Here is a 27090-nt window from a genome sequence, read left to right on the forward strand (position 1 = left end):
GCTTCAGCCCAGAAGAGGCCCAAGCTGAAAGATAAGGTTAAGTCAACTTTGAATTCTGACTGTAACATAGAACCAAAAATTTTATTTCTTGAGAAATAAAACTTTTCACAACTAATCATGACTGGAGGGTATTTTTTCTTATCTTTGAGTAATCTTAAAAAAAAAAAGAGCAAAGTCTTCATCCTGGGGCATCAGGGCATATCTCCATTGCCTAGAGATGAGCACACAAAAATAAAATCTCAATCCACATACCATGCCTGTGGTAATCTACAGACCACTCGTGTACATGAGAACCATTTTTTCATTGGTTATTTTGACAAGACATCCCTTTACCTTACCATAGACAGAAGTTTTTGCTCCAGATTTCATTCGTAGTTTCTCAGTTTGATAGTCTCTGACCTATGCTTCTCTTAAGATTATGAACTACCTTTCGTTTTGAGAAAAACATTTAACTCGACAAAGGTTAGGGTTGGGATCTTAGTTCCCTGACCAGCAACTGAACTGGGGCCCTTAGCAGTCCTAACCACTGGACCACCAGAGAATTTCCATATTTATCTTCACCACCTTTCTAATGGGACCTCTACCCTATCCTATCCTCCTTTCTGTATTTTTGTCTTCATAGTTCCTTAACACTACCTGAAATTACTTAATCTGTTCTAGATATGTCAACCCCAACACACTACACACACACAAGTGCAGGCTATCACATGCTCCACTGAAACCTCTACCAGAGGAGTGTCTTATTCTCCACTTGTATCTCCTGGGCCCAGAACTTCTGGCACACAGAGGTCACTAGATAGATTTGGTTCATATGGGGCACTGTTATCATCAATAGAAATAAAAGGGAACTACAGATTAACTAGGTAACTTTCCAAAAGTGCTTTTTAAACTAAACTCTTGATTTCTCATTTTAAACTAAACTCTTAATCACCCTTGAACCTCTGGCTTTATTCCTGATGCTCTATTGAAACGTTGATGGAATGTAAACACTAACCTCAACTTTCCAAACCCAGAAGTCATTAAATTTTTTTAATTTTAAAATCTTTTCCTCCTTGGCCTTAGTCCCACAGGACACCTAGTTTGTGGGACTCAATGCTATCCTAGTCCTGGGCTATTTCTGTAATGACTGGAGTCAACTTCAACCATGTTGGTCTTTGTTCCCACTCATCACATGTACGCTGATTGTCTAAGGACATCTCCCCAAACCTTTCCTTGAGCCTCTCTACACTGTCTTCTCTTTCTAGCATTTCTGTATTTTTCAAATGGTTTCAACCATTACTGAGTCAAGAAACTGAATTTTTAAAGAAAAGAGAGAAAAATAATCCTTTTCTCCCATCATTTTTACAGCTGCCACTAGCTTTGCTCAGTTCTTCCAAGATACTTCTAGTATCCCACAGGCATCAACAACACTTAACAATTTCTTCCTGTTGCTTCCATTTTATATTCCTCAGTGAATGCACCAACTCCTTGCCCCCTAGTCCAGAACATCCAAGAACCCTATCTCTGATATTTTCTCCAACTGACAAAACCACAGTAGCTGTAACTGAAAGGTCAAATACATACACAAAACATGATCCATTCCTGGGTCTTACTTCAGATACCCAATGGTCTTACTTCAGATCAGCTGGGGCTCCTGTAGAAGCAAGATGAGACCTGAAAGAGTTGGGAGCTAAGGAAAAAAGCAAGGGAGCAATTAACTAATCTTGGAATGCATTCTAGGGCACCTTTTAAAGGTAAGGTTGTGGAGGCAGTGATGATCATGAAAACTCCTTCCAGGTCAAATTAAAGTTGTTAACTTCTTAACAAAATGGGAAGGTACAAGTTAGGACAGCACAACTTGGCCACATTGCTATTTTATGCTAGTTCCTCCAACACTTGTGCTGTTTAATTAATGTTCTGTTCTCTCACCAGTCCAACAAAGTTCGTATTGTCTTCACTTCAAAAAACTGTCTGGCAGAAACACTAGAAAGCAAGGCAGAAAAATTCAGAGCCCTGAAAAGTCAATGATCACCTAGATGAGGATTAAAAAAAATTCTAGCCTACAAGTGAGTTTATACTTGGCCTTCCTTTACATTCTACTCAATCCACTGCATTTGCACATGGCCCTACAAACGTTCTTGTTGACTCATACCTATCTGTTCACTTAGCTGACCACCTTAAATTCATTCAACTCCTGTCCTTCATGTTCTCACCAGTAATCCAAAGCCTATCACACAGGACCCACAAAGACCCCAGAAGTAACATAGTTCTTACAGTAGCACAGATGTTACTTCTTAATGTTGTCTGCTTGAAAGAATCTTAGAATTCTGCTTGTAAAGGCCTGGTCCTCTTAAGCAGTATCACAACCCAGTTCAAACGTTAGTGTTCCAAAACAGCCACTTAACACGTAAACCTGATTTTTAGTTGTCGCATTCGCAAACCTATGTAAATCACTGATACAAGCCTATTAAAAAATACCTTAGCACACCAGATCTTTTTAAAAGCCAGAACATTTATTGCGCGACTGATCGTTGAAATCCTTAAGATGAACTGGACGCTGCAACAGCCGCTCGCTTGGGTTTAGGTGTTGTTCCTTCACGGAATCCATGCCTGCATTGTGTTAAAAACAAGAATGGCTACTTCAGCAATGTCGATATATACACTTCAATCTTTGTTAAAATATATTTTTACAAGCTTATCTCAGAGTTAAGTGAGGAAATCAATATTGAATTCATAAGTTCAGACATTTATTTTTTGAACATCACTGATAAGCTGTGGTATTCTATTTACTTCCCTCTGCTTCAAAATAGCCAAGGCAACATATTTGGTTGTAGTGATCAGTATTTCCCCACCACTTATGATTCCTAAGGTTTTGGGAAAATGGGTTCTTAAATTATGAATCAGAGACCTTACTTTCCTTTAGCTAAGGAAAAATGTGATTAATGATAGACATTTTCTCAACTGCTTAACTATGCTTTACATCTTAACTCACTTAACATCTACTTGAAATGTATCTTTTGAGGAACACACAGGTTAAAATTGGCTTCAATTCATGCTCGTAACTCAAACTAGCAGACCACTGAACCCTAAGCCCATACCACTATATATTGGCCTTAAGTGTAAAGGTCACTCCAGCACACAAATACATTCAAGTATGTTGTGTTTACAACCCCCCCCAAACTGTCTTGTGGTCTTTTAAAAAGCGAAGATCTTGAATTGAGTAAGAGGTCACAAATTCTGCTGAATATCCTATAGTGCACAGGACACCCCAGTCCCCAACAAAGAAATCACCTCAATTGAGGCCTTACACCCCTCAACTGCTACCACTAAAATGCAGTTTCTCTGTAAGACTATGTTGGGGCTGAAATTAAAACTCTAAGGCCTCTCTTTAAGTACAACAGTGTTCTACAGCAAGCAGACTTGCCCAAAGCCACAAAACTGAAGGCCTCAATTACATACTATCATCTTGATGAATTCTGGCAGGAAAATGAAATGTAGGTATGTGAATAAATGCCATCATTTTCTGGAGTCTACCTCAAACTACACTCTGGCCTATTCAGTGCGTACTACTGTTCACGGATTCCTAAGTTCCAGACTGATCTGAAGGTTATGCTGGCAGAAGAAAAAGGATCCTAGCAACACCTCATCCCACCAACCAGTGTAGTTGAGTCGACCATTATACAAGCTTATAGGCCCACCTATAATTAAAACATAAAAACTGTACCTGAATCTGCGGTATACAATTTTTAGGTGCCTCATTCGACCAGTCCCGGTGGTATTTCGTCTTTTAGCTTTAGCACTCCAATTATCTAAAAAAAAAAAAAAACAAAAAAAACCTCAGGTTAAGGTTCAAATTGTTGTGCCTACACACCCAGTACACATTGTCTGTCAATATAATTAAAAATGCCTGCCCAGGCTTTAAACTCACTTTATTGGTATATGTATACAGTCCATGCAATTCTCCAGGCCAGAATACTGGAGTGGGAGGCCTTTCTCTTCTCCAGGGAATCTTCCCAACCCAGGGATTGAACTCGGGTCTGCATTGCAGGCTCAGCATACCAGCTGAGCCACAAGGGAAGCCCATACATGGAAGAGGAGATGGCAACCCACTACAGTATTCTTGCCTGGGACAAGCATTGGACGGAGAAACCTACTAAGCTAAAGATTATGGGGTTGCAAGAGTGGGAAACAACTTAGCAACTAATCAACATAGGGGTAAAGCGGTGTACAATTTTGCGAGGAACCAAATAATGTTCAAAGTCATGCCCCACTGAAGTACAAATGAAACAAGAGCCTATTCTCAATCTCAAAGACATTTATAAACATTAACTTACACTTTCTCTTTCGCTTGGCAGGGTAGCCACACTTGCCACAGGTCGACTTCTGAAGGTGGTAGGCCTTAGAGCCACAGCGGCGGCACAGCGTGTGCGTCTTATTCCGACGCTTTCCAAACGATGACGTTCCCTTCGTCTGCAAGTTAAGGGGATAAAGGTTTAACTCTAGTCATTTCTATACACATGCTCAACATTTTCAGTTAAAGTAACTACTTATATAAATTAATGACAACCACAAGGGCTGACACTGTGCAAAATCAGTGACCACTATTAGAATTGCACGTCATCTAAAGCCCCTGCAAAGGCTGCCATGTTTTGAAACCTGCTATACTAAAAAGGTAAATGAAAAAAGTAACAGGCAAAAGACGAGGTAACGTGGTTTTCCTACCTACTTTAACTCCAAAATCTAACAGCTCCTGCCCAGGGACCGTCGCCAACTATTCTTTTGTTTACAGAGCCAAATACCCCCAAACCATGCTTCTCCCATCAGTTCTCACTGGCCGGCAGGGCTGTGCGGACTCCCCAAAGGTCAGACAGAAGAAAGGGGCCTGGAGTAGCTGCAGCTCCACGACAGCAGGCTCAGCATCCCCACATCAGCGTTATAAGCCATTCTCGTGCCTCTCGAAAGCTGCCTTCCTCGCCCACAGGCTCCTCTTATCCGAAAGCTTCCAGGGCCCCCACGGGTTACATGGGGCGCAGTTCAGGGGGTGAGGATGAAAGCCGATGACGAGAGCCCCTGGAACTACTCACCATCTTGCTTCTGCCGCCGAGACCAAAGAGGCCGGAAGAGAAACCACTTCCGCTATATTGCTCTCTGAAATTTCCGCCCAGGGAAGCACTTCCGGCGGGGCGCAGTGCACTCCTTTCAAGCGTCCGTCACTGCAGTGTAGGTGGGTTCGAGAGTAGGATCGCGGAGCCAGTTAGGGCCAATAGAGAGTTCAGCGGAGCGGAATTCACAGCTTTCTGGGGGAAGGGATTGGGCGTATACTCTCCGGACCCGCCTTTCCCTGCAGCAAATTTTTAGACCGGAACTCGACTCCCTACCCTCCTGTTATTTCCCTCCGGCCTTTACGAGTGTTCGGTCAGCGCTAAAGCCACTTTGCGGATTCCGGTTTCCTAGAGGACGGGAAGTGTGGGTAGAGAGGCTCCGCTGCCTGGGATGCAGGCGCTAGCTCAGCGCTCCCGCCATCTGTGTAGGGTTGGGGTTTCGACCGGTGTACTAAACCAGGTTCCTGTGTACTCCGGCCGGAAGCTTTTGGCTGACTGATCCTCACAGGCTCCGCGGTAAAGAATCTGCCTACCATTTCAGGAGGCGCGGGTTCCATCCCTGGGTGGTGAAGCTCTCCTGGAGAATGAAGTGGTAACCCGTCCCAGAAAATCCGAAGGACAGAGGAACCTGGTGGTCTAGTCCATTGGATCGCAAAGAGTCGGTTGCAACTAAGCTACCGAGCACAATCCTCACTTGCTAGGAAGACACAGCTGGGCTCAGAATATGAAGAGAAAGGCAGAAAATACTTTTTAAACTGTAATAATAGGCATATGGTTTGATCTCCCATTTTACTATGACAAGGAATCAGACGTGGAGCTTGTTAACAAGTTTCCTAAACTCTAACGTGAGGAAATACGCTTTGACAGCTTTGGGTAGGGCCTGGACATGTGTAGTCCAAAACACGTTTTAAGTTTTAATATTGGTGGTTCCCAGACCTTGTTGATACAAACACTTAATGCAATTGCAACCTTCCGAGGAAAGCCCCCACCCTTCCAAAAGGGTAAAATACCCAAACGTTTAAGAGTTAGTAGGGAAAAACAGACACGACTGAGAGACTTCACTTTCACTTTTCATTTGCATGCATTGGAGAAGGAAATGGCAGCCCACTCCAGTGTTCTTGCCTGGAGAATCCCAGGGACGGGGGAGCCTGGTGGGCTACCGTCTATGGGGTCGCACAGAGTCGGACACGACTGAAATGACGTAGCAGCAGCAGCAGCGGCAGGGAAAAACAATCCTAAACGCGTGCTGTCTAAAGGAAGCAATTAGTGACCTAACACTTGTGAAATATTGGCAAAAGTAATTAACTACTAGGCTTCCCTGATAGCTCAACTATCAGGGAACTATTCCCTTCTCCTCCCACCTTCAATCTTTCCCAACATCGGAGTCTTTTCAAATGAGTCAGTTCTTCGAATCAGGTGGCCAAAGTACTGAAGTTTCAACTTCAGCATCAGTCCTTCCAATGAATATTCAGGACTGATTTCCTTTAGGATGGACTGGTTGGATCTCCTCGCAGTCCAAGGGACTCTCAAGAGTCTTCTCCAACACCACAGTTCAAAAGCATCAATTCTTTGGTACTCAAGCTTTCTTTATAGTCCAACTCTCACATCTATACATGACTACTGGAAAAACCATAGCTTTGACTAGACAGACCTTTGTTGGCAAAGTAATGTCTCTGCTTTTTAATAATCTGTCTAGGTTGGTCATAGCTTTTCTTCCAAGGAGCAAGCGTCTTTTAATTTTATGGCTGCAGTCACCATCTGCAATGATTTTGGAGCCCCCCAAAATAAAGTCTCTCACTGTTTCCACTGTTTCCCCATCTATTTGCCATGAAGTGATGTGACTGAATGTCATGATCCTAGTTTTCTGAATGTTGAGTTTTAAGCCAACTTTTTCACTCTGCTCTTTAACTTTCATCAAGAGGCTTTTTAATTCTGCACTTTCTGCCGTAAGTGTGGTGTCATCTGCATATCTGAGGTTATTGATATTTCTCCCGCTGATCTTGATATCCAAGAAGCAAGTGTCTTCTAATTTCATGGCTGCAGTCACCATCTGCAGCGATTTTGGAGCCCAAGAAAATAAAGTCTCACTGTTTCCATTGATTCCATATGTATTCCTAAAATCTCTATGTGTCTGTATTTCCATTATTTTGAGCCTTTTAGGAGGATGCTATGCTATACATATCCTATAATATTTGGGGACTTAAAATTTCCCCTTAATGCTATTATGATTTATCTATACTGTGGGTCACTGAAATTCATTCTTTTTGAATGCTCTCTTTTACATTATGTGAAATACTACAGTTTACTCATCCAGTATTCTGTTGATATTTATATTGTTTTCAGGTTCTTGTGAGCTATAACTGAAAATAAAAACCAACCAGATAACTTTTTATAAAATTAAATTCTGTTGATAACAAAAAAGAATAAGTAAATAGAAATGTTTAAAGTAGAAAGTTTGAATACTGCTGTTATCATATCACCATGAGGCAGGAGACAGATAGGCCCAAGGCTACAACTTGCCTCCTGTTTACATATCTCTGGGCAGAAAAAAAGTGGGCTTCAGGCCAGACACTTGCAACTAGCCTCCTGTTTGCATTTCCTGAAACAGGACAGGTGGGCTCCAGGTTAGTTACTTTCAGCCATCCTTCTGTGTGCCCTCCAAAAATGGAAGTAACAACAGATACAGGGTAAGCAGTCAGGCTTTGTCTCCAGTGGACACCTTAAGACAACGGTCACGGCAGGGACAGAGAAGGGCTAAACCTTGCTTGAGCAAAGAATCAGGAAGTCATATATATCCCATCCTTGGGGCAAGTGAGGCATTTCATGTGGGCAGAAAGGCTCCTTGGGGGTCATAAAGGAGGGGATGCCACCCCATAATATGTGATGATAACATGTGATCCCATAGGCCTCTGGACTGGAAGCCATCTTGGAAACAAGTTGCACATGCATGTCTGAGAGGGTCTAGGGGTAGGTCAGGTGTGGAAAAAGAAGAAGAACAATTGGCCAAGGGTAAAAAAAAGACCTGGAAGAAATGTCCTATACAAATGACTTAACTGCCTCTTTACTGAGCTCCTCCTCACTGGTGGGGAGGCTCACAACCTTTCTCTCCAGGTGTATCTCTGCCTTGCTTCTGTCTTAGCAAACTGTTTCTCTGTGTGCCGCCCCATGTGATGTTGTGCTATGTATGTCTCTAATAATAAACTTTGTACCTACATTTATAGTTTTTGCCTGCATGAGAAATGCTTTTTCACTGGGGCAAAAGCCAGGGAAAAATAGCTTCTAGCCTCTAGTCCTTGCTGGTCTGGTGGCTAGGAATCCTGATTTTCATCCAGGCTACCCAGGTTCAGTTCAGGGGCAGGGAATTAAGATCTCATTTTATGCCACCACTCACTGCTACCTCTCTGAGATCAACCAGAGATACCAGAGGTACAATTGTGTTATCTCCTTCCTGGCTGTCTTAAATATAATGTATATCTATATATACAAATAGTATACACACACTATACATATTACCTTTTTGAACAAAAATGGGATCTATAACTTGCTATTTTCCTTAATAATATATCATTTTTATCACTACTTGGCAATATGTGTAGATTTACTTCATCCTTTTTAACTTCATTTTGGTAATCCATTGGAACTGAACAGAACTCAGCTTGCCCCATCCCATCCCAGGCACAAAGGCCCCTCCATATCTCCTGCTTCTTGTTTATAGGAAAGCTGAAGTCTCCCAGGCTTCCCTGAGTCACAAAAGAGCAAACTCAAGCCGTTAATGATTCGGACAACAGAGTCACAGACTCAGTGTCTGATGCACATTCCTGAGTTGTTTTACAGATACTATAACTGCCACCAGTGGGAAAAAGCCAACTGCCTGATGACCAGACTATAGCCATAACATAAACTGTTCCATCTTGAGCAATACTGAATCTATGGCCAGTACAATTCCAGAACTGGCCTTAAGAGAATGGGATTAACTCTATGGCTCATAACGAGGTAGAACTTTTTAGGCAGTCAGTGTAGAGTCAGAGCCTTGGTTCTTTTTTAAATTTCAATTTTAATTCTCTCACATAAGCATTTTGCTCTGTTAGCTCAAAGCTATATTTACTGTTCCAGTTTCTAGGCATCCAGAGGAATGCCTCCCTTGTCTGGAGGGTCATAAAACATTCAGGCCCAGGACAAGACAATCATTAACTGCTGTCCAGTTTATCAAGGAGAAAAACTGCAGGTGGACCATTAGCTCCTAAACATACATTTGGTCTCTAAGTAATGGTCTGGGGTCTTGAGAAAGGGTCAAGGGATGGTGTCACAATGTCTAGAGAAACTGAGGAACTGGAAACCAATAAAAAAAAAAGCCATAAAAATGGCAAATTGGACATCACAACATTTAAACTGATTGGTCAGAAATTACATGCTTCTTGCCTGGAGCCAACCGAAAACGAACAGATCAATTCTAATTAAGATATAAAAACTGCTGTTATTCCTGTCTTTGGGGTCTCTTCACCCCTTCTCAGTGTCTATGCTGAGGGCTTTGTGTCTCTGTCCTTTAAGATAAACTTGGCCTGCATGAGTGTTTGTGAGTTTGTGAATTCCATTCTTTGGCTCTGTGAACAGAACTTGCTTCCCCGTTTCAATAATAATCTATATCTTGGTGGACATCAAATAACTGTAGGATGAAGTAAATCTACACATATTGACAAGTAATGATATCCATGATATATTATTTTGGAAAACAACAAGTTATAGATCCCAGTTTTGTTTAAAATGTTAATATGTATAGTGTATGTATACAATATGTATATGTAGATATACATTGTATTTAAAAGAAAAATAATTGTAGCTTGTTCTGTCTGCATATATAAGTGGGCAACTAAAACTGTAAGCAAAGAGATGCTACAAACCCATCTGACATCTTCCACTCTAAGAATACGGCACCCTCTGTCAGTACGAAGAAGTTACAAAAGACAGCCTTTGGCCCATAATCCCATAGAAATAGAATTGATAGGGACAGAGTTAATCCCACTAGAGGACTGTATGTAAAGAAAAAAGTATGGGAGATCCCCGTAAGTTAATGATCACTTAAGAAAACAGGTCAGCTTAACCACAAACCCAAATGGATTGCTTAGCAACAAAACCATGCAGCAGAAGCATGGATTATGCCCTAAAACAATAAAACAATGCTGTCCTGCCCAGTGAAGGCATGTTCTCTACATACATGAAGAACAATAATTTATGAAAAGGTGACATTTCAAAGTTAAGACCCTCATTGTACTGAGAACCAAAATAATATTTCCATAGTGTCATGACAGTTCTGGTTTGACCATGTAGGGACAAGAAAACTGCCCAACCTGGAGGAGGAGTTGATGATAAGCATGATGTCTACTCAAAAATGAGGAATAAATTGGTATTTTCCCCCCTCCCCACTTTTCCTTTGATTATAAAACTATAGGACTTCCTTGTTGGTATAGTGGATAAGAATCCACCTACCAATGCAGGGGACATGGGTTCAATCCCTTGTCTGGAAAGATTCCACATGCCTCGGAGCAACTAAGCCCATATGCCACAGCTACTGAGTCCCCACTCTAGAGCCTGTGAGCTGCAACTACTTAAACCTGTGTGCTTAGAGCCTGTGCTCTGCAACAAGAGAAGCCACCACAATGAGAAGCCCATGCATACCAACTAGGGAGTTGCCCCTCATCCCCGCAACTAGAGAAAACCTGAATGCAGCAACAGAGACCCACAAATAAATAAATAAATAAAACTATAGCCCACTAAGTTCACAGAGCATGCCACCACTTGCTTTTCCACTTGTAAGACTCACAGGCATCCTTTCCTAATAAATCACTTGTTATCTATCACGTTGGTCCTCTCTGAATTCTTTCTCTGCTGGGACACAAAGGACTGCGTTACTGGAGCTCTTCGGAGCCCTCCAAAATGGCACCAGTTTCAGAATGATGTGCTGACAAGTGGAGATTTGTAAGCACCTTTTGGCAGGAAAGGGCTCTTTTTAGGAAAGAGCTCTCTGCAGGAGACCCCTTTTGCCTTGTCTCTAGCCTTAAACCGGGCACCCCATGCTCTGCATGTCTCTGGCCCTAGCATGCCTTTCAAATCTTGATCACTCCATACTTGGCCTAATCTATCGGTTCTTTCTATACGTCAAAGATGTTGAAATGAAGAATAAGTAATTAACAGATGAGCAGATCTCTTCCCTAGCTCCCTCTTTAGTATAATCTTGCAAATACACTGTGTGAATAAAATAGCATTTAAAGAAAAACCTAAGAGGTTGACTGGTCTGCCCACAAGTCTGCACACAAAGGGAGATGGCAACAACTCTGACCCCCTAGTTCAATGGTTAACTGAGATTGCTTCCCCTTTTCCTTATAAAAATATCGTGGCCAACCAGAATCCTCCAAGCTGTTTTGGGAGGACACTGAGTCCACCACCTCCCCAGATTGCTGGCATTCTGATTAAAATCAACTTTCCTTTCTATCAATATTTGTCTCTCCAACATTTGTCTCTCCAGTGCTTCCCTGGTGGCTCAGCTGGTAAAGAATCCTCCTTCAATGCTGGAGAGCTGGGTTCAATCCCTGGGTTGAGAAGATCCCCTGGAGAAGGGAACGGCTACCCACTCCAGTGTTCTGGCCTGGAAAATTCCATGGACTGTATAGTCCATGGAGTTGCAAAGAGTCGGACACGACTGAGCGACTTTCACTTACTGGTTTTTGAGTGATGAGCAGCCAGACCTTACTTGGTAACACCATTGTTGATGTATCAACATCTGTTCCATAAATCCCAATTTGTGGAAATTTGAGTTACTTTCATTTTTATACTATTATAAAAATGTGGAAGTGCAGATTCTTGCACATCCATCTTTGGGCATTTGTCTCATTATTTTTCAAGATAATTTCCTAGAAGTGAAATTGCTGCATTGAATGGTTTAATTTTTATTTTTATTTGTTACATTTATTTATTTATTGCTGCATATTGACAGATTTCTCTCCAAAAGGGTTGATCAATTCATGCTCTTGTTATTGCAGATAGAGTTCAGAGCAAGGAATCTGAAGTTCAAGAGGCGCTTCTCAGAGAAAGAGTTCTTGGAGGCTAAACCATATGAAACTGAGACAAGTCATCAAAAAAAAAAAAAAACAAACAGGTAAATAATCTATAGGGATCCAGGATCTGTGGGGGCTCATGGCTGGATTCCCCTCACTGTTTGGCTTGTTTCCATCTGCTCTCTCCAACACTAAGGGTCACTGACATGGTTAATCTTTGCCAAAAAACATTACTCTGCCTTTAAAAAAAAAAAAAAGCAAAACCGAACTTGTATTTCTGCGTTGAAACAGTTTCATAGTTCACTTCCTGGTCTGCAGAAAACAGGAACAATGGCTACAGGGAGTGTTCCCTCTGAGATGATAGAAAAAGAAAGAAAAAAGTTACTAGAAATCCTACAACAAGATCCTGACTGTATCTTAGATACGTTAACCTCTCGGAAGCTGATTTCTGAGGAAGAGTATGAAATTCTGGAGAATATTACAGATCCCCTGAAGAAAAGTCGGAAGCTGTTGATTTTGGTGCAGAAAAAGGGAGAAGTGAGCTGTCAGCTTTTTCTCAACTGTTTGTTTAATACTTTTTCCGAGTCAGCTACCATTTGCAACTTAAATCACGGTAGGTTAAATTTCTACACTTTTTGGGTCGAGAGGGAGGAGACAGTTTTCCTGAAAAAAAGGAAATGATTACCCTTTATTTTCATTTGTCATTCTCCTGGAGATAATTTTCAGTGAAATATGATAAAAGGAAAAGTGTCCAAGATTTAAAAAGCAGGGAATGATGTATGTTTTTGTTCTGGACTTTTTGTTCAAACACAATCCAAAACCAGCAGTTGTTTTCTTGCTGGTACAAACGTCTCGCTGTTCTGATAGTGACATCTGAAATACTCAGAGTTGGGAAGAGACTACTGTTAGTGATACATTGGGATTTCTTTATGAAGTAAGTGAATTCATAGGTATTAACAACCTCAAGACCAAAAGCTGCATCTTTCACTTGGTATGGCCATTTTGAAAATAGAGGGAAAATAATTTTTGACACACATATGTGGTGGATTAGCAATTTCATTTTCTCTGTAAGAAGAATGACAGCTGAATCCTCATTTTCTGGAGCAAATCAAATGCTAATTTTTCAATGTTCAATGATAATTAGTGGCAAATAGGGAGCACTTAGGGCTTCTCTGGTAGCTCAGCTGGTAAAGAATCCACCTGCAATGCAGGAGATCCCGGTTGATTCCTGGGTTGGAAAGATCCCCTGGAGAAGGGATAGGCTACCCACTCCAGTATTCTTGGGTTTTCCTGGTGACTCAGATGGTAAAGAATCTGCCTGCAATGCATGAAGACCTGGGTTCTATCCCTGGGTTGAAAAGACCCCCTGGAGGAGGGCTTGGCAACCCACTCCAGTATTCTTACCTGGAGAACCTCCATGGACAGAGGAGCCTGGTGGGCTACAGTCCATGGGGTTACAAAGAGTCAGACACGACTGAGCAACTAAGCACAGCACAGAGAGGCAGAGGCTAAGATAAAAATATTAATGCTAATGGTTTTTAATGTAGTACAGGACCCATATGCTTAGAGATATAGGTCTTAGTATTTCCAGGATTTATTCTAAATAAGAGCTATTCGCTTCTTCATTAGAAATTATTAGGATCAAATTTCGTTAGTAATGACCCTAGGAAGTCTGAGCTGTTGTTGAAAGTGTTAGTCACTCAGTCATTTCTGACTCTTTGCAACCCAATGGACTACAGGACGCCAGGCTCCTCTGTCCATGGGACTTTCCAGGCAAGAATACTGGAGTGGGTTGCTGTTTCCTTCTCTAAAGGAACCTCCTAACCCAGGGATCAAGCTCAAATCTCCTGCATTGCAGGCAGATTCTTTACCATTTGAGCTACCAGGGAAGCCCGGTTTGGGGTTACAGTAAACCCACAAGTAAACAAAGAATTCAAGTTTTCTACTTCACCCACTTACCCTTTGAGTTTGCTGTGAAAGACTCAAACTTTTGAGCTGGGCAGGAGTGTGATCTGATGTTTTCCAGTGGGAGAAAGAAAGTTCTGAGCTGACTTATTGCCATTTATGTAGGTATCCCTATCATCTAGTGAAACAGAGAGATGATGCTTTGAGGTCATGGAAACTCCCTAATATCCATTAATTTTGAGAGAGAAAATAAAAATCTCTCAAACTTTCTTATTCTTTCCAGAAGTTTTGAAACATGAGTACAGAGAGCCACCTCCACCGACAGGTACGAGTAAGGAAGATGTTTTCCTTCCTGGAGAGAAACAGCCTGAGAACCCTGAGGTCACCACGTCCTTCAGAGAAAAAGAATGCTTGGATTCAGAAACCTCTGAGTCTTTCACAGACAAGAAAACTAGTTATCAGGAAACTGCTTGGTCCTCAAAGGAAAATGAGAAGGAAGACAACACATCAAAATTCCCATCGCCACAGTCAGTTGAGATCACTGAGTATGAATTTCCAGCAACTATTGAGTATTTAAAGGATGGACAGAGATATGAGGAGCCAGATGATTCTTTATACTTAGGACAAGAGGACTATCTAGAATCTGTGGGGTACTCTGAAGATGCAAACATCACCTTGGAAGAGGAGGCTTACAGTGACCCAGAGGGCAGTATCTATGATGGCAGAGAGGACTCGGTGTACCTTGAAACCACGGAGTTCTCTGATGAAGAACAGAATTATGAGGATCCAGAAACTGGCATGTCATTGGAGGAGGAAGAGGAGAAAAGTATGGAAGGTATGGGAATGATGGTTGCAGTATCATAACAGGGAGGGGACTGAGGAAGGGCACCAGAGGGAAGCAGAAAAGCAGCTCCTCAGAAATTCCTTGAACCTCTCTAACTTGAAGTCTCTTCAGAGGTGGGTGTTGACAGGGAGGAAAACCCAGGACCTAGAAATAGTGGACAGTTTGTACGTGTGTGTGAAGTTCCTTCAGTCATGTCCAACTCTTTGCGACCCTATGGACTGTAGCCCGCCAGGCTCCTCTGTCCATGGGGATTCTCCAGGTAAGAATACTGGAGTGGGTTGCCATGCCCTTCTCCAAGTGGACAGTATAAGATAAAGTAAGTATAGACTATTAACTTTTATGCTTCTGCAGTCACCTCCATCACACATGTAACAAGTTGCTAACCACTAATTTTAGCTATTGCCTTCTATACCTCAGATTAAATCTTTTAAATCATTTTAGAACCTTTGTGGCCAAAAGAATATGGGGATTATGGACCTAACTATTGAAGCAGAAACAAGAGAGGAATTTGTGGTAAATGGAAAAGGTCCCAAAATAATGCTTGGCTTGAGCTATCCAAATATTGCCATTTCAATGAGAAAGATTATACCAGTACCTTGAATTTGAATATTTCTTAATGAAAATTCAAAATATGAGAAATGCTTAATTTGGAGAGATATTGTCTGGGAAAATAAACATCACCAAGTTCTGAATATAGAAGGAGAAGGTAACTACCAACTCACAGTCAGCCCAAATCCATAATCCAATTATGGGTCAGAAAAGAGTAATTTCTTCCTCTGCACACCTTGACTTGGTTACTAGGATGCTGTAACAGAGTGGTACCACAAACTTGGTAGCTTAAACAATCAGTTCAGTTCAGTCGTGTCTGACTCTTTACAACTCCATGGACTGCTTCCCATCAGACTTCCCTGTCCATCACCAGCTCCCAGAGCTTGCTCAAACTCATGTCCATCTAGTCAGTGCTGCCATCCAACCATCTCATCCTCTGTTGTCCCTTTCTCCTCCTGCCTTTAATCTTTCCCAGCATCAGGGCCTTTTTCAATGAGTCAGCTCTTCGCATCAGATGGCCAAAGTATTGGAGTTTCAGCTTCAGCATCAGTCCTTCCAATGAATATTCAGGACTGATTTTCTTTTGGATTGACTGGTTGGATTTCCTTGCAGTCCAAAGGACTCTCAAGAGTCTTCTCCAACACCACAATTCCAAAGCATCAGTTCCTCAGCTCTCAGCTTTCTTCACCATCCAACTCTCACATCCATACATGACTACTAGAAAAACCATAGCCTTAACTAAATGGACATTTGTTGGCAAAGTAATGTCTCTGCTTTTTAATATGCTGTCTAGGTTTGTCATTACTTTTCTTCCAAGGAGCAAGCATGTTTTAATTTCATGGCTGCAAGACAATAAACAATAGAAATATGTTGTCTCACAGTTTGCAGGCTGGAAGTCTGGAGGTGTATATAGGGTTGGTTCCTTCTGAAGGTTGTAGAAAGAATCTGTTCCTAGTTTCTGGTAGTTTGCTGGAAATCTTTAGAATTCTTTGGCTTATGGAAGCACTCTGCCCCCTACCCGCTACAATCTGCCTTTATCTTCACATGGTTGTCTTCCTGGGTTCAGGTCTCTATGTTCACATTTCCCCTTCTTCTTTTGTTTTTTGGCTGCACCATGCAGTTTGCAGGGTCTTACTAACAGTTCCCTGTGCTGCAGTCCATGGGGTTGCAGAGTTGGACATGACTGAGCAACTGAACTGAACTGACCAGGAATGGAACCCAAACCCCCTGCAGGAGAAGCTCAGAATCCCAACCACTGGAACAGCAAGGAATTCTCAAATTCTCCCATTTTATAAGGGTATCAGTCATAGTACCAAGGCTCACTGTAATGACCTCATCTTAACTAATTATACATCTACAATGACTCCATTTCTAAATACCATTACATTCTGAGGTACTGGGTCTTAGAATATCAACCTATAAATTTGAGGGGTACAAGATACCAAGGGAACATTTCATGCAAAGATGGGCTCAGTAAAGGACAGAAATGGTAGGGACCTACAGAAGCAGAAGCTATTAAGAAGAGGTGGCAAGAATACACAGAAGAATTGTACAAAAAAGTTCTTCATGACCCAGACAATCACGATGGTGTGATGACTCACCTAGAGCCAGACATCTTGGAATGTGAACTCAAGTGGGCCTTAGGAAGCATCACTACGAACAAAGCTAGTGGAGGTGATGGAATTCCAGTTGAGCTATTTCAAATCCTGAAAGATGATGCTGTGAAAGTGCTGCACTCAATATGCCAGCAAATATGGAAAACTCAGCAGTGGCCACAGGACTGGAAAAGGTCAGTTTTCAGGCAATGCCAAAGAATGCTCAAACTACCGCACAAATGCACTCATCTCACAAGCTAGTCAAGTAATGCTCAAAATTCTCCAAGCCAGGCTTCAGCAATACGTGAACCGTGAACTTCCAGATGTTCAAGCTGGTTTTAGAAAAGGCAGAGGAGCCAGAGATCAAATTGCCAACATCCAATGGATCATCAAAAAAGCAAGAGAGTACCAGAAAAACATCTATTTCTGCTTTATTGACTATGCCAAAGCCTTTGACTGTGTGGATCACAATAAACTGCGGAAAATCCTGAAAAAGATGGGAATACCGGACCACCTGACCTGCCTCTTGAGAAACCTGTATGCAGGTCAGGAAGCAACAGTTAGAACTGGACATGGAACAACAGACTGGTTCCAAATAGGAAAAGGAGTACATCAAGGCTGTATATTGTCACCCTGCTTATTTAACTTATATGCAGAGTACATCATGAGAAACGCTGGGCTGGAAGAAGCACAAGCTGGAATCAAGATTGCCGGGAGAAATATCAATAACCTCAGATATACACATGACACCACCCTTATGGCAGAAAGTGAAGAGGAACTAAAGAGCCTCTTGATGAAAGTGAAAGAGGAGAGTGAAAAAGTTGGCTTAAAGCTCAACATTCAGAAAACTAAGATCATGACATCCAGTCCCATCACTTCATGGCAAATAGCTGGAGAAACAGTGGAAACAGTGGCTGACTTTGTTTTTTTGGGCTTCAAAATCACTGCAGATGGTGACTGCAGCCATGAAATCAAAAGATGCTTACTCCTTGGAAGGAAAGTTATGACCAACCTAGATAGCATATTAAAAAGCAGAGACATTACTTTGCCAACAAAGGTCCATCTAGTCAAGGCTATGATTTTTCCAGTAGTCATGTATGGATGTGAGAGTTGGACTATAAAGAAAGCTGAGTGCCGAAGAATTGATGCTTTTGAACTGTGGTGTTGGAGAAGACTCTTGAGAGTCCCTTGGACTGCAAGGAAATCCAACCAGTCCATCCTAAGGGAGATCAGTCCTGGGTGTTCATTGGAAGGACTGATGTTGAAGCTGAAACTCCAATACTTTGGCCACCTCATGCGAAGAGTTGACTCATTGGAAAAGACCCTGATGCTGGGAAGGATTGGGGGCAGGAGGAGAAGGGGACGACAGAGGATGAGATGGCTGGATGGCATCATCGACTTGATGGACATGGGTTTGTGTGGACTCAGGGAGTTGGTGATGGACAGGGAGGCCTGGCGTGCTGTGGTTCATGAGGTCACAAAGTCAGACATGACTGAGCAACTGAACTGAACTAATTCAACCTATAACACAATTCTTCCCCACCCCCTATACCTCCCCAATTCATAATTGCTTTTAGACCTCATTCTTAATTTTTTAAATATATTACAGTAGTTGTATCGGGTTGAATTACTTTTTCATTGCATACCATCAGCATTATTCTGCAAAAGCCCCTCCCCCCTTTTTAAAAATCTATTTGACTTTTTTTCTCCTTTCCTTATTCACCTTCTTCCATAGGTAACATTCCGATATTATGTGTTTCTTGCATGATATTGTTTTGTTTTTTGTTTTGCATGTTTTTTCTGTATTATTTATTTGCCATAATAAATACAATAGGCACCTCAAAATTAGTTTCACTTAAAACAATAACAGTGTATAATTGTTTATGTGTCTATAGTTGGCAGACATTCTTCTGGTCTTCTCTGGGTTTACTTCTGTATCAGTGGTCAGCTAGCTAGTGGCTGATTTCTCATCTTCTAGCAAGCTGTGCATGCATGGTTGGTTGATTCAGTTGACTCTCTGCAACCCCATGGACTGTAGACCACCAGGTTTCTCTACCCATGGGATTCTCCAGGCAAGAATCTTGGAGTGGATTGCCATGCCCTCTAACAAGCTAGTCTGGGCTAACTCTCAGACTGTGTCAGGCATATTCTTATAGTGAGAGCAGAGGAGTCAGAGAGACAGAGACAGAGTCCTGAAGGCGTGTTGAGGCTTAGACTCAGAACTATCATGCCATCTGTATGATAGATTTCCTAGGGCCACCACAGTACAAAAAGGTGTCTTAGAACGATGGGAAATATATTGTTTTACAGATATGGAGGCCTGGAGACTGAAACCAAGGTGCTGGCAGGCTTTTACTGTCTCTGAAGACATTAGGGAAGGACCTGTTCCAGTTCTCTCTCCCAGCTTCCAGTAGCCTCTGGAATTCTTTGCCTTGAAGAACATCTTCCCTCTTGTGTTTTCAAGTCATTTCCTTTGTGCATGTGTCTGTTTTCAAATTTCTTCTTTTAGTTAGGACACTGATCAGATTGCATTAGGGCCCACCCTAATAACCTCATTTTAAGTTGATGACCTCTGTAATGACCTTATTCACAAATAAGGTCACATTCTGAAGTACTGGGAGGATTAGCATTTTTTGTAGGGGATGCAATTCAATCCATAACACTGTTTGACTTCTGCCACATTCTGTTGGCAAAAGCCAGTCACAAAGCTTTAAGGGTTGGGGAAGAATAGGCTGCATCTCTTGCAAAGTAATATCACAAAAAGTGTGCATATCAGAAAGCCATTGTGTGTTAGTCGCTCAGTCGTGTCCGACTCTTTGCAACCCCATGGACCGTAGCCTGCCAGGCTCCTCCGTCCATAGAATTCTCCAGGCAAGAATACTGGACTGGATTACCATGCCCTCCTCCTGGGGGTATTCCCGACCCAGGGATCAAACCTGGTTCTCCTGCTTTGCAGGCAGATTCTTTACCATCTGAGACACCAGGGAAATCCAGGAAAGCCATTACTTGGGGCTAGTTTTGCAACCAATCTAACACGTGTTGACAAAAAAGATGCACAACATGAGAGTTGCCAGTTAAGTTTTATTTGAGTCAAAATGAAGACTGCAGCCAGGGAGACAGCACTTCGGATAGCTCTGAGAAACTGCTCCAAAGGAGTAGTGGGGGAAGGTCAATATATGTGATTTTTGGTGAAGGAGGAGTTCACACAATCAAGCACTTATTTTACAAAAGGTTTTCCGCTAGCCACCAGGAGCTGATGTCACCATGAAGGGACTGAGTGCTTTTCTGGATATGAGAAAGTCTAAGGATTGGGATCATGAAATCAGTTCCTGAAAATATCTAACCATATAAAGGCCGGTTCCACCAGTTTTCCTGCAGCAACAAAGTGCCTCATTATCTACCCTGAACCCCCTTCAGGGCATGTTGAAGGTCAATAGCTGCAGCAGCACAGGACTCAATCTCCCAAGAGGCAGATAGAAAATGCCCTTGGCAAGCGCCAATTTGTATTTGACACAGCCTTAGGAAAACAGGTCAAGAAAAGTTTCAAAATAATGCAGTTATGACTGTACATAATTCTAATGGTTTCCAATCCACTCTAGTTGACTGGAGGATAAAAAAAAATTTTTTTAATAAAAATTTATGGCTATGCTCTGTCTCTTTCCTCTTCTATGCAGCTGGGAACTGGGGGGAAAAATCAAGTACATCTGATTGAAAGGAGAAGGATCGTCATGCTTTTTGTCATGTTAAATTTTAGGCCACTTTCTTCCCGCCCCTCCCCACCCCAATCACTGCATCTCAAATTGAAGTCTCAGGAAGACTTAAGACATTGCCTGTCTGCTCTGCAATGTATAGAGTCAATTCGTACATAGGTTATGTAATCAACTCTCTTCCTGGTAGGCTACAGTCCATGGGGTCGCAAAGAGTTGGACACGACTGAGCGACTTCGCTTTCACTTTCCCTTCTAGTTTATACTATTTGGGATCAGTCAATGATCAAACCCGGGTCTCTTCTGTCTCCTTCATGGGCAGGCGGATGCTTTACCACTAGTGCCACCAGGGAAAGTCCAGGAACCCATAAATTTGTCGTTTTCTCTGCTCTTTATTCTTGCTGAAGATTCAAGTTTTTATTTGATGTTATTCCCTGTTAACCTGAAGAATTTAATTTATTTTTTGTTTATTGAAACATGTCTTCATTTTGCCTTCATTCCAGAAGAATATTTTTCCCGTAAGGAATTTTAGACTGGTGCCTCCATCATTTCTGTCATTCAGCTTCCATTCTTTCTGATGCTAAGTCTTGTTATTTTTTCATTGTTCCCTCTTGTGTTGTGCTATTTTTCTTCTGGCTGATTTCAAGATGTTTTCCTTAAAATGTTTTCTGTGATTAACTCTGATGTGTCTAGGTGTGATTTTCTTTGTTTTCATCTTATGTAGGGTTTATGAATCTCTAAATTTGGAATTCCCTCCCCCCCCAAATTTGGAAAATTTTCAGCTGTTATTTATCCAAATATTTTTTGTCCCATTTGCTCCTCCTTCTCTTTTTGAGACTCCAAGTACATGTATGTTAGAGTTTCTGGCATTTTTCCCAAGGTCCCTGAGGCTCTGTTCATTTTTTTAAAAGTATTTTTTACCTTTATTCTTTAGATTAGATCATTTCTATTACTATATCTCTAAATACACTGAATTTTTCTTCTGTCATTTCCAGCCTTTTTTAAAGTCCATCTACTGATTTTTGAAAAAATTCAGATATTATGCTTTTTAGTTCAAGAATTTAAATTTTTAAATGCTTTCTTCTTTTTTTCTGATAATTTTTATTAAGTTATTCATTATGGGTTTATATTATTGTACATTCTTGAAAATAGTTAAGATAGCTGCTTTAAAATTCTTATGTTCTATGTCTAACATCTGGGTCATCTTGGAGTGGGTCTCCATTGATCAACTGTGGGACTCAAATTAAAAATTCTGTCTCGTTTCAGTGGGTGGCAGCTAAAATCTCCAATCATTTCTTTTTGCCTTACCTGGGCTATTCTCATGAATATTTAATTTACAAAAATGGTACTGGGTTCTAGAAATTATTGCTTCTTAATTTTTCATTCATCTCTGTGCTTGTTAGACATATCACTGTACTATTCCACAGTAGCCTGATATTACCTTGTCAACATTTGGCATCTGGCTTGGGCTATGTGGGTACCAATTTCTGTGCTGAAGAAACAGAGGATGGTTGTCCTAAGGAAAAGCGGGGGATAGACAGGGGAGAGGCAAGAGCAGAACTTATATGTTTTCTGCAATCCATCTTCTCACTTCCTCACTTCTCACTTCCTCCTCTGGGGATCCTTCATGCTGGCCTCAACTCCTCCCTCACCTTCTTACCCATCAGATACACCAGTTCAAGGAACTTTCAGACTGTTGAAGGATTTCTTAGAGTTCCTTTTGTTAATTTTCGAAACCTACACTTTCTCTCATGTCTACTGTTTCTTCTAGGCTATTTTAAGAAGGGACCCAAGAAACTTTTGCTAAGTTACTATCCATCAGGAGCAGAAAATGCTCTCTGATTTTCTTTCTCTACTTAGCACTGTCTCTGTATTCTCAATAAGTGGCTAGAAGATAAATTAGAAAATGACATCAGGAGAAATTATATACAACATGTAAATTCTGAGAAGACAAAATCTTCCATTTCTCCAAACTTTAGCAAGAGTTAACATTTAATAAATAAATCAGTATCTACCTAGAGAGATCCTCATACATGTGTATAAAGAAGCACTAATAGGCTTTTTCATTACTGCATATGAACATAGCCAAAAAATTTAAAAACCTGAATGATCATCATTAGACAATGGTTAAATAAATAGTGGTTCTTCCAAAGCATTAAGTACAATGGATTAATAAAATGAATTTAGTAGTTATCTATATGTACTTACTTGGAAGAATTTGCAAGGAATCCCACTGAGTGAAAAGAAGTTGAAAAATCATTTGGTATAATATCATTTATAGAATAAAATAGCATCCATTACACCAAACTGTGTACTTCTACATATGCAAGCATTTTTATGTACTTGTATTGAAAAAGGAAGAGAAGGAAACATATCATACCGTATTGACATATCTCGTAGAAGGAAAGTAGACTTGGCAGAGTGATGAAACGATACTTTCACTTTACTTGTTTCATCTTTTTAAAAAATTTATTTTAAGTTGGAGGATAATTGCTTTACCATATTGTGTTGGTTTCTACCATACATCTGCATGAATCAGCTATACATGTACATATGTCCCCTCCCTTTTGAACCACCCTCCCATCTCCCACCCCATTCCACCCCTCCTCCATCAACAGATTAATGAATAAAGAAGTTGTGGAACATATATACAATGGAATATTACTCAACCACAAAAAAAACAGATAGATGGTGTATCACCTTTTCTTTTTTCCAAAGAAAATATCAATTACTTAATTTTAAAAGTCAGTGAAGGAAGCTTAGATGCTGAGATGACATGCACTGACTATACCTTTTTTTCCTACAGAAAGAAAAAATGTATTTAAAGATGTCCTGTCCTGTTTGAACCTGGACACAAGCAGAAAGCTTCTGCCAGACTTCGTGAAACAATTCTCCTTGGACCGAGGATGTACGTGGGTGCCTGAGACTCCGAGTGACTTGGCCTGGAACTTCCTGATGAAAGTTCAAGCACTGGATGTGACAGCCAGAGATTCAGTCCTCAGGCCCAAGGTTCTGGGTGAAGAGAGCAAAGGGGAATTGCTGACCAGAGTAGAGAACTTGGAAATTAGAGAAACAGGAACCATTAATCCCTTGGATGTCCTTTGTGCCTCTTTGCTGTCTTCAGACAGCTCTCTGCAACGCGAAGTCATGTCAAACATGTATCGTTGCTGGTTTGCGCTTCCCCTGCTACTGCCAGATGCAGAAAACAACAGAAGCATTTTAATGCTAGGGGCCATGAAGGACATTGTGAAGGAACAGTCAACACAGTCTTCAGGAGGGCCTACAGGAGATACAGAAAAGTTTCTGACTCTCATGAAGATGCCTGTCATCTCATTTGTGCGTCTAGGATACTGTAGCTTTTCCAAGTCCAGAATCCTCAATGCCCTGCTCAGCCCTGCCCATCTGAAATCACACAAAATCTTTCTTCATCAGGACTTGCCTGTTCAGGTGCTTCCCCGGCAGATCTCAGATGGCCTGGTTGAGATAACATGGTGTTTTCCTGATAGCAGTGGTTTAAGTGAAAACCCTAGTTTCCCCCAGAAGCCTGTTGCTGTGGCCAACCTTCGTGGAGATCTGGAAAGTTTTTGGACACAGTTTGGTTTCTTGATGGAGGTTTCCTCAGCTGTGTTTTTTTTCACTGACTGCCTGGGTGAGAAGGAATGGGACTTGCTAATGTTTTTAGGAGAAGATGCCATTGAAAGATGCTACTTTGTCCTCAGTCCCCAGGCCAAGGAGAGTGAAGAGGCTCAGGCTTTCCAGAGGGTCCTGAAGTTGAAGCCATCACAGCTACTGTTTTGGGAAGAGGAGGAAGCAGGACAGAGAGGAAGGAACATGGAGGGTCTTCAAGCTGCCCTCCAAGAAGTAATGTCCTCTTCACTCAGATGTGTGTCTGTGGAAGACATGGCCCCCCTGGCCAGAGAGTTGGGGATACAGGTAGACCAAGACTTTGAGAACATTCAGGGGATTCAAGTTTCCCCTAGTGAAAACTTGTCTGGAACAGCTGAAGATGAGGGATCACAAAGACACAGTCAGCCAAAAAACTCATCTGAAAGCCCCGCTAAGATGTCTGAGACTAGTTGTCATATCAGCCAAAATCATCAGAATTTCCATCTCACCCCAGTATTCATGCCTCCTCTGAGAAACTTCCGTCCTTTACCAGCCAGAATTGGAGGTAACTTTAACCATGTTTCTTTGAAAGCCCCTTGGGCTATGGGGTCCCGCTTTTGGTTACAGCAAAGGCCTAAGAAGTTCCATCCTTTGCCCTTTCAAAATACAAGGGCACCTAGTCCAGGCAAACGTTTTGGAATTCAATATTTCCAGCCCCAGAGATTTTATTCAGGTGAAACCATTATGAGATTTTCAGGAACTCCTTGGAGACATCACATGGGTAGAACTTTTGGGAGACCACCAAGACCCATTTCTCAGCATATACCGGCCTGGCCTCAGAGATCACAGACAATGGGAACCCTTGCAAGGTCTAGGAAAGTGGACTCCCAGGGAGGTCACCCCCATTCCCTGGGTTCACGGCCAGCAGGAGCGGTTGGGAAGCCTGGGCAAGTCAGTGCCTGGGGAATAAGGCCAACACAGACAATTAAAACATTCATGAGAACGAAACCCCATATTGAAAATCCTCACCATCAAGCCTTTCAAGCATCAGGAGCCACACAAAAGCCAAGAAGGACTGACTCTCAGCAAGGAGCTAAGCTGAAGACACAAGGTGGGACTTCAAATCCATCTTTCCAAACGGGATTCCAGCCTATGCCCTACGGCACGTATTTGCCCAGCTCTCAGTTCAAATCTAATCAGCCCAAGTCACCCCAGGTCAAGCAATCCCAGCACAAACCCTCCCAACCTGTGCCCTTTCAACCCAAACCCACTCAAACCAAACCCACTCAGCACCAGGCCCCCCGAGCTGAAAGTTCTCCATCCAAACCCACTCAGCCCAAGCCATGCCAGCCCCAGTCCTCCCAATCTAAACCTTCTCAGCCCAGACTCACTCAACCCAAGTCATCTCATACTGGTCCTTCACAGGCTAAGGCATATTACCCAAAAGCAGGGCCCAAAAAGGGAGGGAAGCATTAAAATGTTTACTCTAGGGACCTATGAAATGTATCCTTTGCCCAGGCCTTTCCTATCATATATAGGGTAACCTGAAGGAGAGTGGCAGTGTTGGTAAAAATGTACTATCATTAGCATGACACAGGAAATAAGATATATACAGCGTAACTGGATATTATAAAAATATCTATGAGAATTATGTCCCTAAAGAAAAGGGAAAAATATGAAAAGAATAAAGAATAGAATCAAGCAGTAAATAAATAAATTGAATACAACCTTGAATATTTGATAATATTTAACTTGAACCCCTGGTAGCTTAGCTGGTAAAGAATTCAGACTCTGGTTCAATTCCTGGGTCGGGAAGAGCCCCTGGAGAAGGGATAGGCTACCTACTCCAGTATTCTTGGGCTTCCCTGGTGGCTCAGATTGTAAAGAATCTGCCTGCAATGCAGGAGACCTGTGTTCGATCCCTGGGTTAGGAAGACCTCCTGGAGGACGGCATGGCAACCCACTCCAGAATTCTTGCCTGGAGAATCCCCATGGACAGAGGAGCCTGGCAGACCACAGTCCATGGGGTTGCAAAGAGTCAGACATGACTAAGCAATTAAGCACGCACAACTTGAACCTAGAGGGTAGAGCTTATAAAACTATTTCACTTGGAGAAAAGTAAGGATGAAGCCTTTAATTTCAAGGTGACCATAAAATAGGGCACAAATAGCCTCAGTGTTGCGAGAAAAACTGTCCTAAATGTTGGCTGCTCTAGAGATGTTTTGGTCAAAAATTTTATGTTTGATATCAGTCACTAAGCAGATAACCCTGTTTGTTTGGAATTTTTAAATCAATTTGCTTGCAATGATAGCCCCAAATTGCTTGGATGATAAAGCTTATTTGCCCCTTACATATAGAAATAGTGAACGAACAACCAATAAAGTTAATTATTTTGCCTAAATTTTGGGAGTGATTGTGTATGTTTCATATTTTAAATATTTAATATTTGTCATAGTTAAGGTGATTTGACTAATTAGAGGATCTGATATATTAGCCTCATGACTCCGACTTAAAATGTAAAACTGAATTTTTAATTTTAGAGGTGTGATTTTATTAAATTGAAAAGCTTAAGATATGTTTACAAAGTTTGTAAAAAGCACTGAAATGTATAAGAGAACTTAAGAGTTGCAGAATTTTCAATTTTAATTTATTAGATTCATCATTGTCTAAACATTAGGTTAAGTTCTACTATTTAGAAGCATTAAGTAGAAGGAATATTAAACTTAAAATATTTAATTGCAATGCCATGGATTGA

General features: G+C 41.5%; 2 protein-coding genes and 1 non-coding gene across 5 annotated transcripts; 1 reads left to right on the forward strand and 2 right to left on the reverse strand.

Annotated features, from left to right (window-relative positions):
* Positions 1 to 2473: 2473 nt before the first annotated feature.
* Positions 2474 to 5093, reverse strand: RPL37 (ribosomal protein L37). The gene is made up of 4 exons (XM_081517539.1): positions 5064 to 5093; positions 4314 to 4449; positions 3704 to 3788; positions 2474 to 2589 (listed from the first exon to the last, which is right to left on the reverse strand). The coding sequence occupies exons 1-4, from the start codon at positions 5064 to 5066 to the stop codon at positions 2520 to 2522; spliced, it is 294 nt and encodes a 97-aa protein (XP_081373665.1). The 5' UTR covers positions 5067 to 5093; the 3' UTR covers positions 2474 to 2519.
* LOC145519331 (small nucleolar RNA SNORD72) lies at positions 2672 to 2753 on the reverse strand. Its single transcript, XR_014063736.1, has one exon. It is a non-coding gene; the product is annotated as a small nucleolar RNA SNORD72 (small nucleolar RNA).
* On the forward strand, positions 4335 to 26736 carry CARD6 (caspase recruitment domain family member 6). Of its 3 annotated transcripts, XM_081517515.1 has the most exons (5): positions 4335 to 4651; positions 12116 to 12231; positions 12552 to 12743; positions 14319 to 14870; positions 23536 to 26736. In XM_081517515.1, exons 2-5 carry the CDS (start codon positions 12189 to 12191, stop codon positions 25809 to 25811), a joined length of 3063 nt encoding a protein of 1020 aa, XP_081373641.1. In that variant the 5' UTR covers positions 4335 to 4651; positions 12116 to 12188; the 3' UTR covers positions 25812 to 26736. The 3 variants fall into 3 exon arrangements, with proteins under 3 accessions (XP_081373641.1, XP_081373639.1, XP_081373640.1); XM_081517513.1 differs by lacking the exons at positions 4335 to 4651; positions 12116 to 12231 and having other exon boundaries at positions 12445 to 12743; XM_081517514.1 differs by lacking the exons at positions 4335 to 4651; positions 12116 to 12231 and having other exon boundaries at positions 12445 to 12743; positions 14322 to 14870.
* The last annotated feature ends 354 nt before the right edge of the window (positions 26737 to 27090 follow it).

Source organism: Giraffa tippelskirchi, chromosome 8 (assembly GCF_054371585.1).
Source record: "Giraffa tippelskirchi isolate mGirTip1 chromosome 8, T2T-mGirTip1v1.2.pri, whole genome shotgun sequence".
NCBI lineage: Eukaryota > Metazoa > Chordata > Mammalia > Artiodactyla > Giraffidae > Giraffa > Giraffa tippelskirchi.

Bases quoted from the DNA above. Each gene is read 5' to 3' on its own strand.
- RPL37 (XM_081517539.1), bottom strand. The intron at 3,789-4,313 runs GTAAGTTAATGT...TTTTTTTTTTAG, and splicing joins TGCCAAGCGAAAGAGAAAGT to ATAATTGGAGTGCTAAAGCT. The intron at 2,590-3,703 runs GTACAGTTTTTA...AACACAATGCAG, and splicing joins ATTGTATACCGCAGATTCAG to GCATGGATTCCGTGAAGGAA.
- CARD6 (XM_081517513.1), top strand. From the start codon at position 12,461: ATGGCTACAGGGAGTGTTCCCTCTGAGATGATAGAAAAAGAAAGAAAA. The intron at 12,744-14,318 runs GTAGGTTAAATT...TATTCTTTCCAG, and splicing joins CATTTGCAACTTAAATCACG to AAGTTTTGAAACATGAGTAC. The intron at 14,871-23,535 runs GTATGGGAATGA...TTTTTCCTACAG, and splicing joins AGAGGAGAAAAGTATGGAAG to AAAGAAAAAATGTATTTAAA.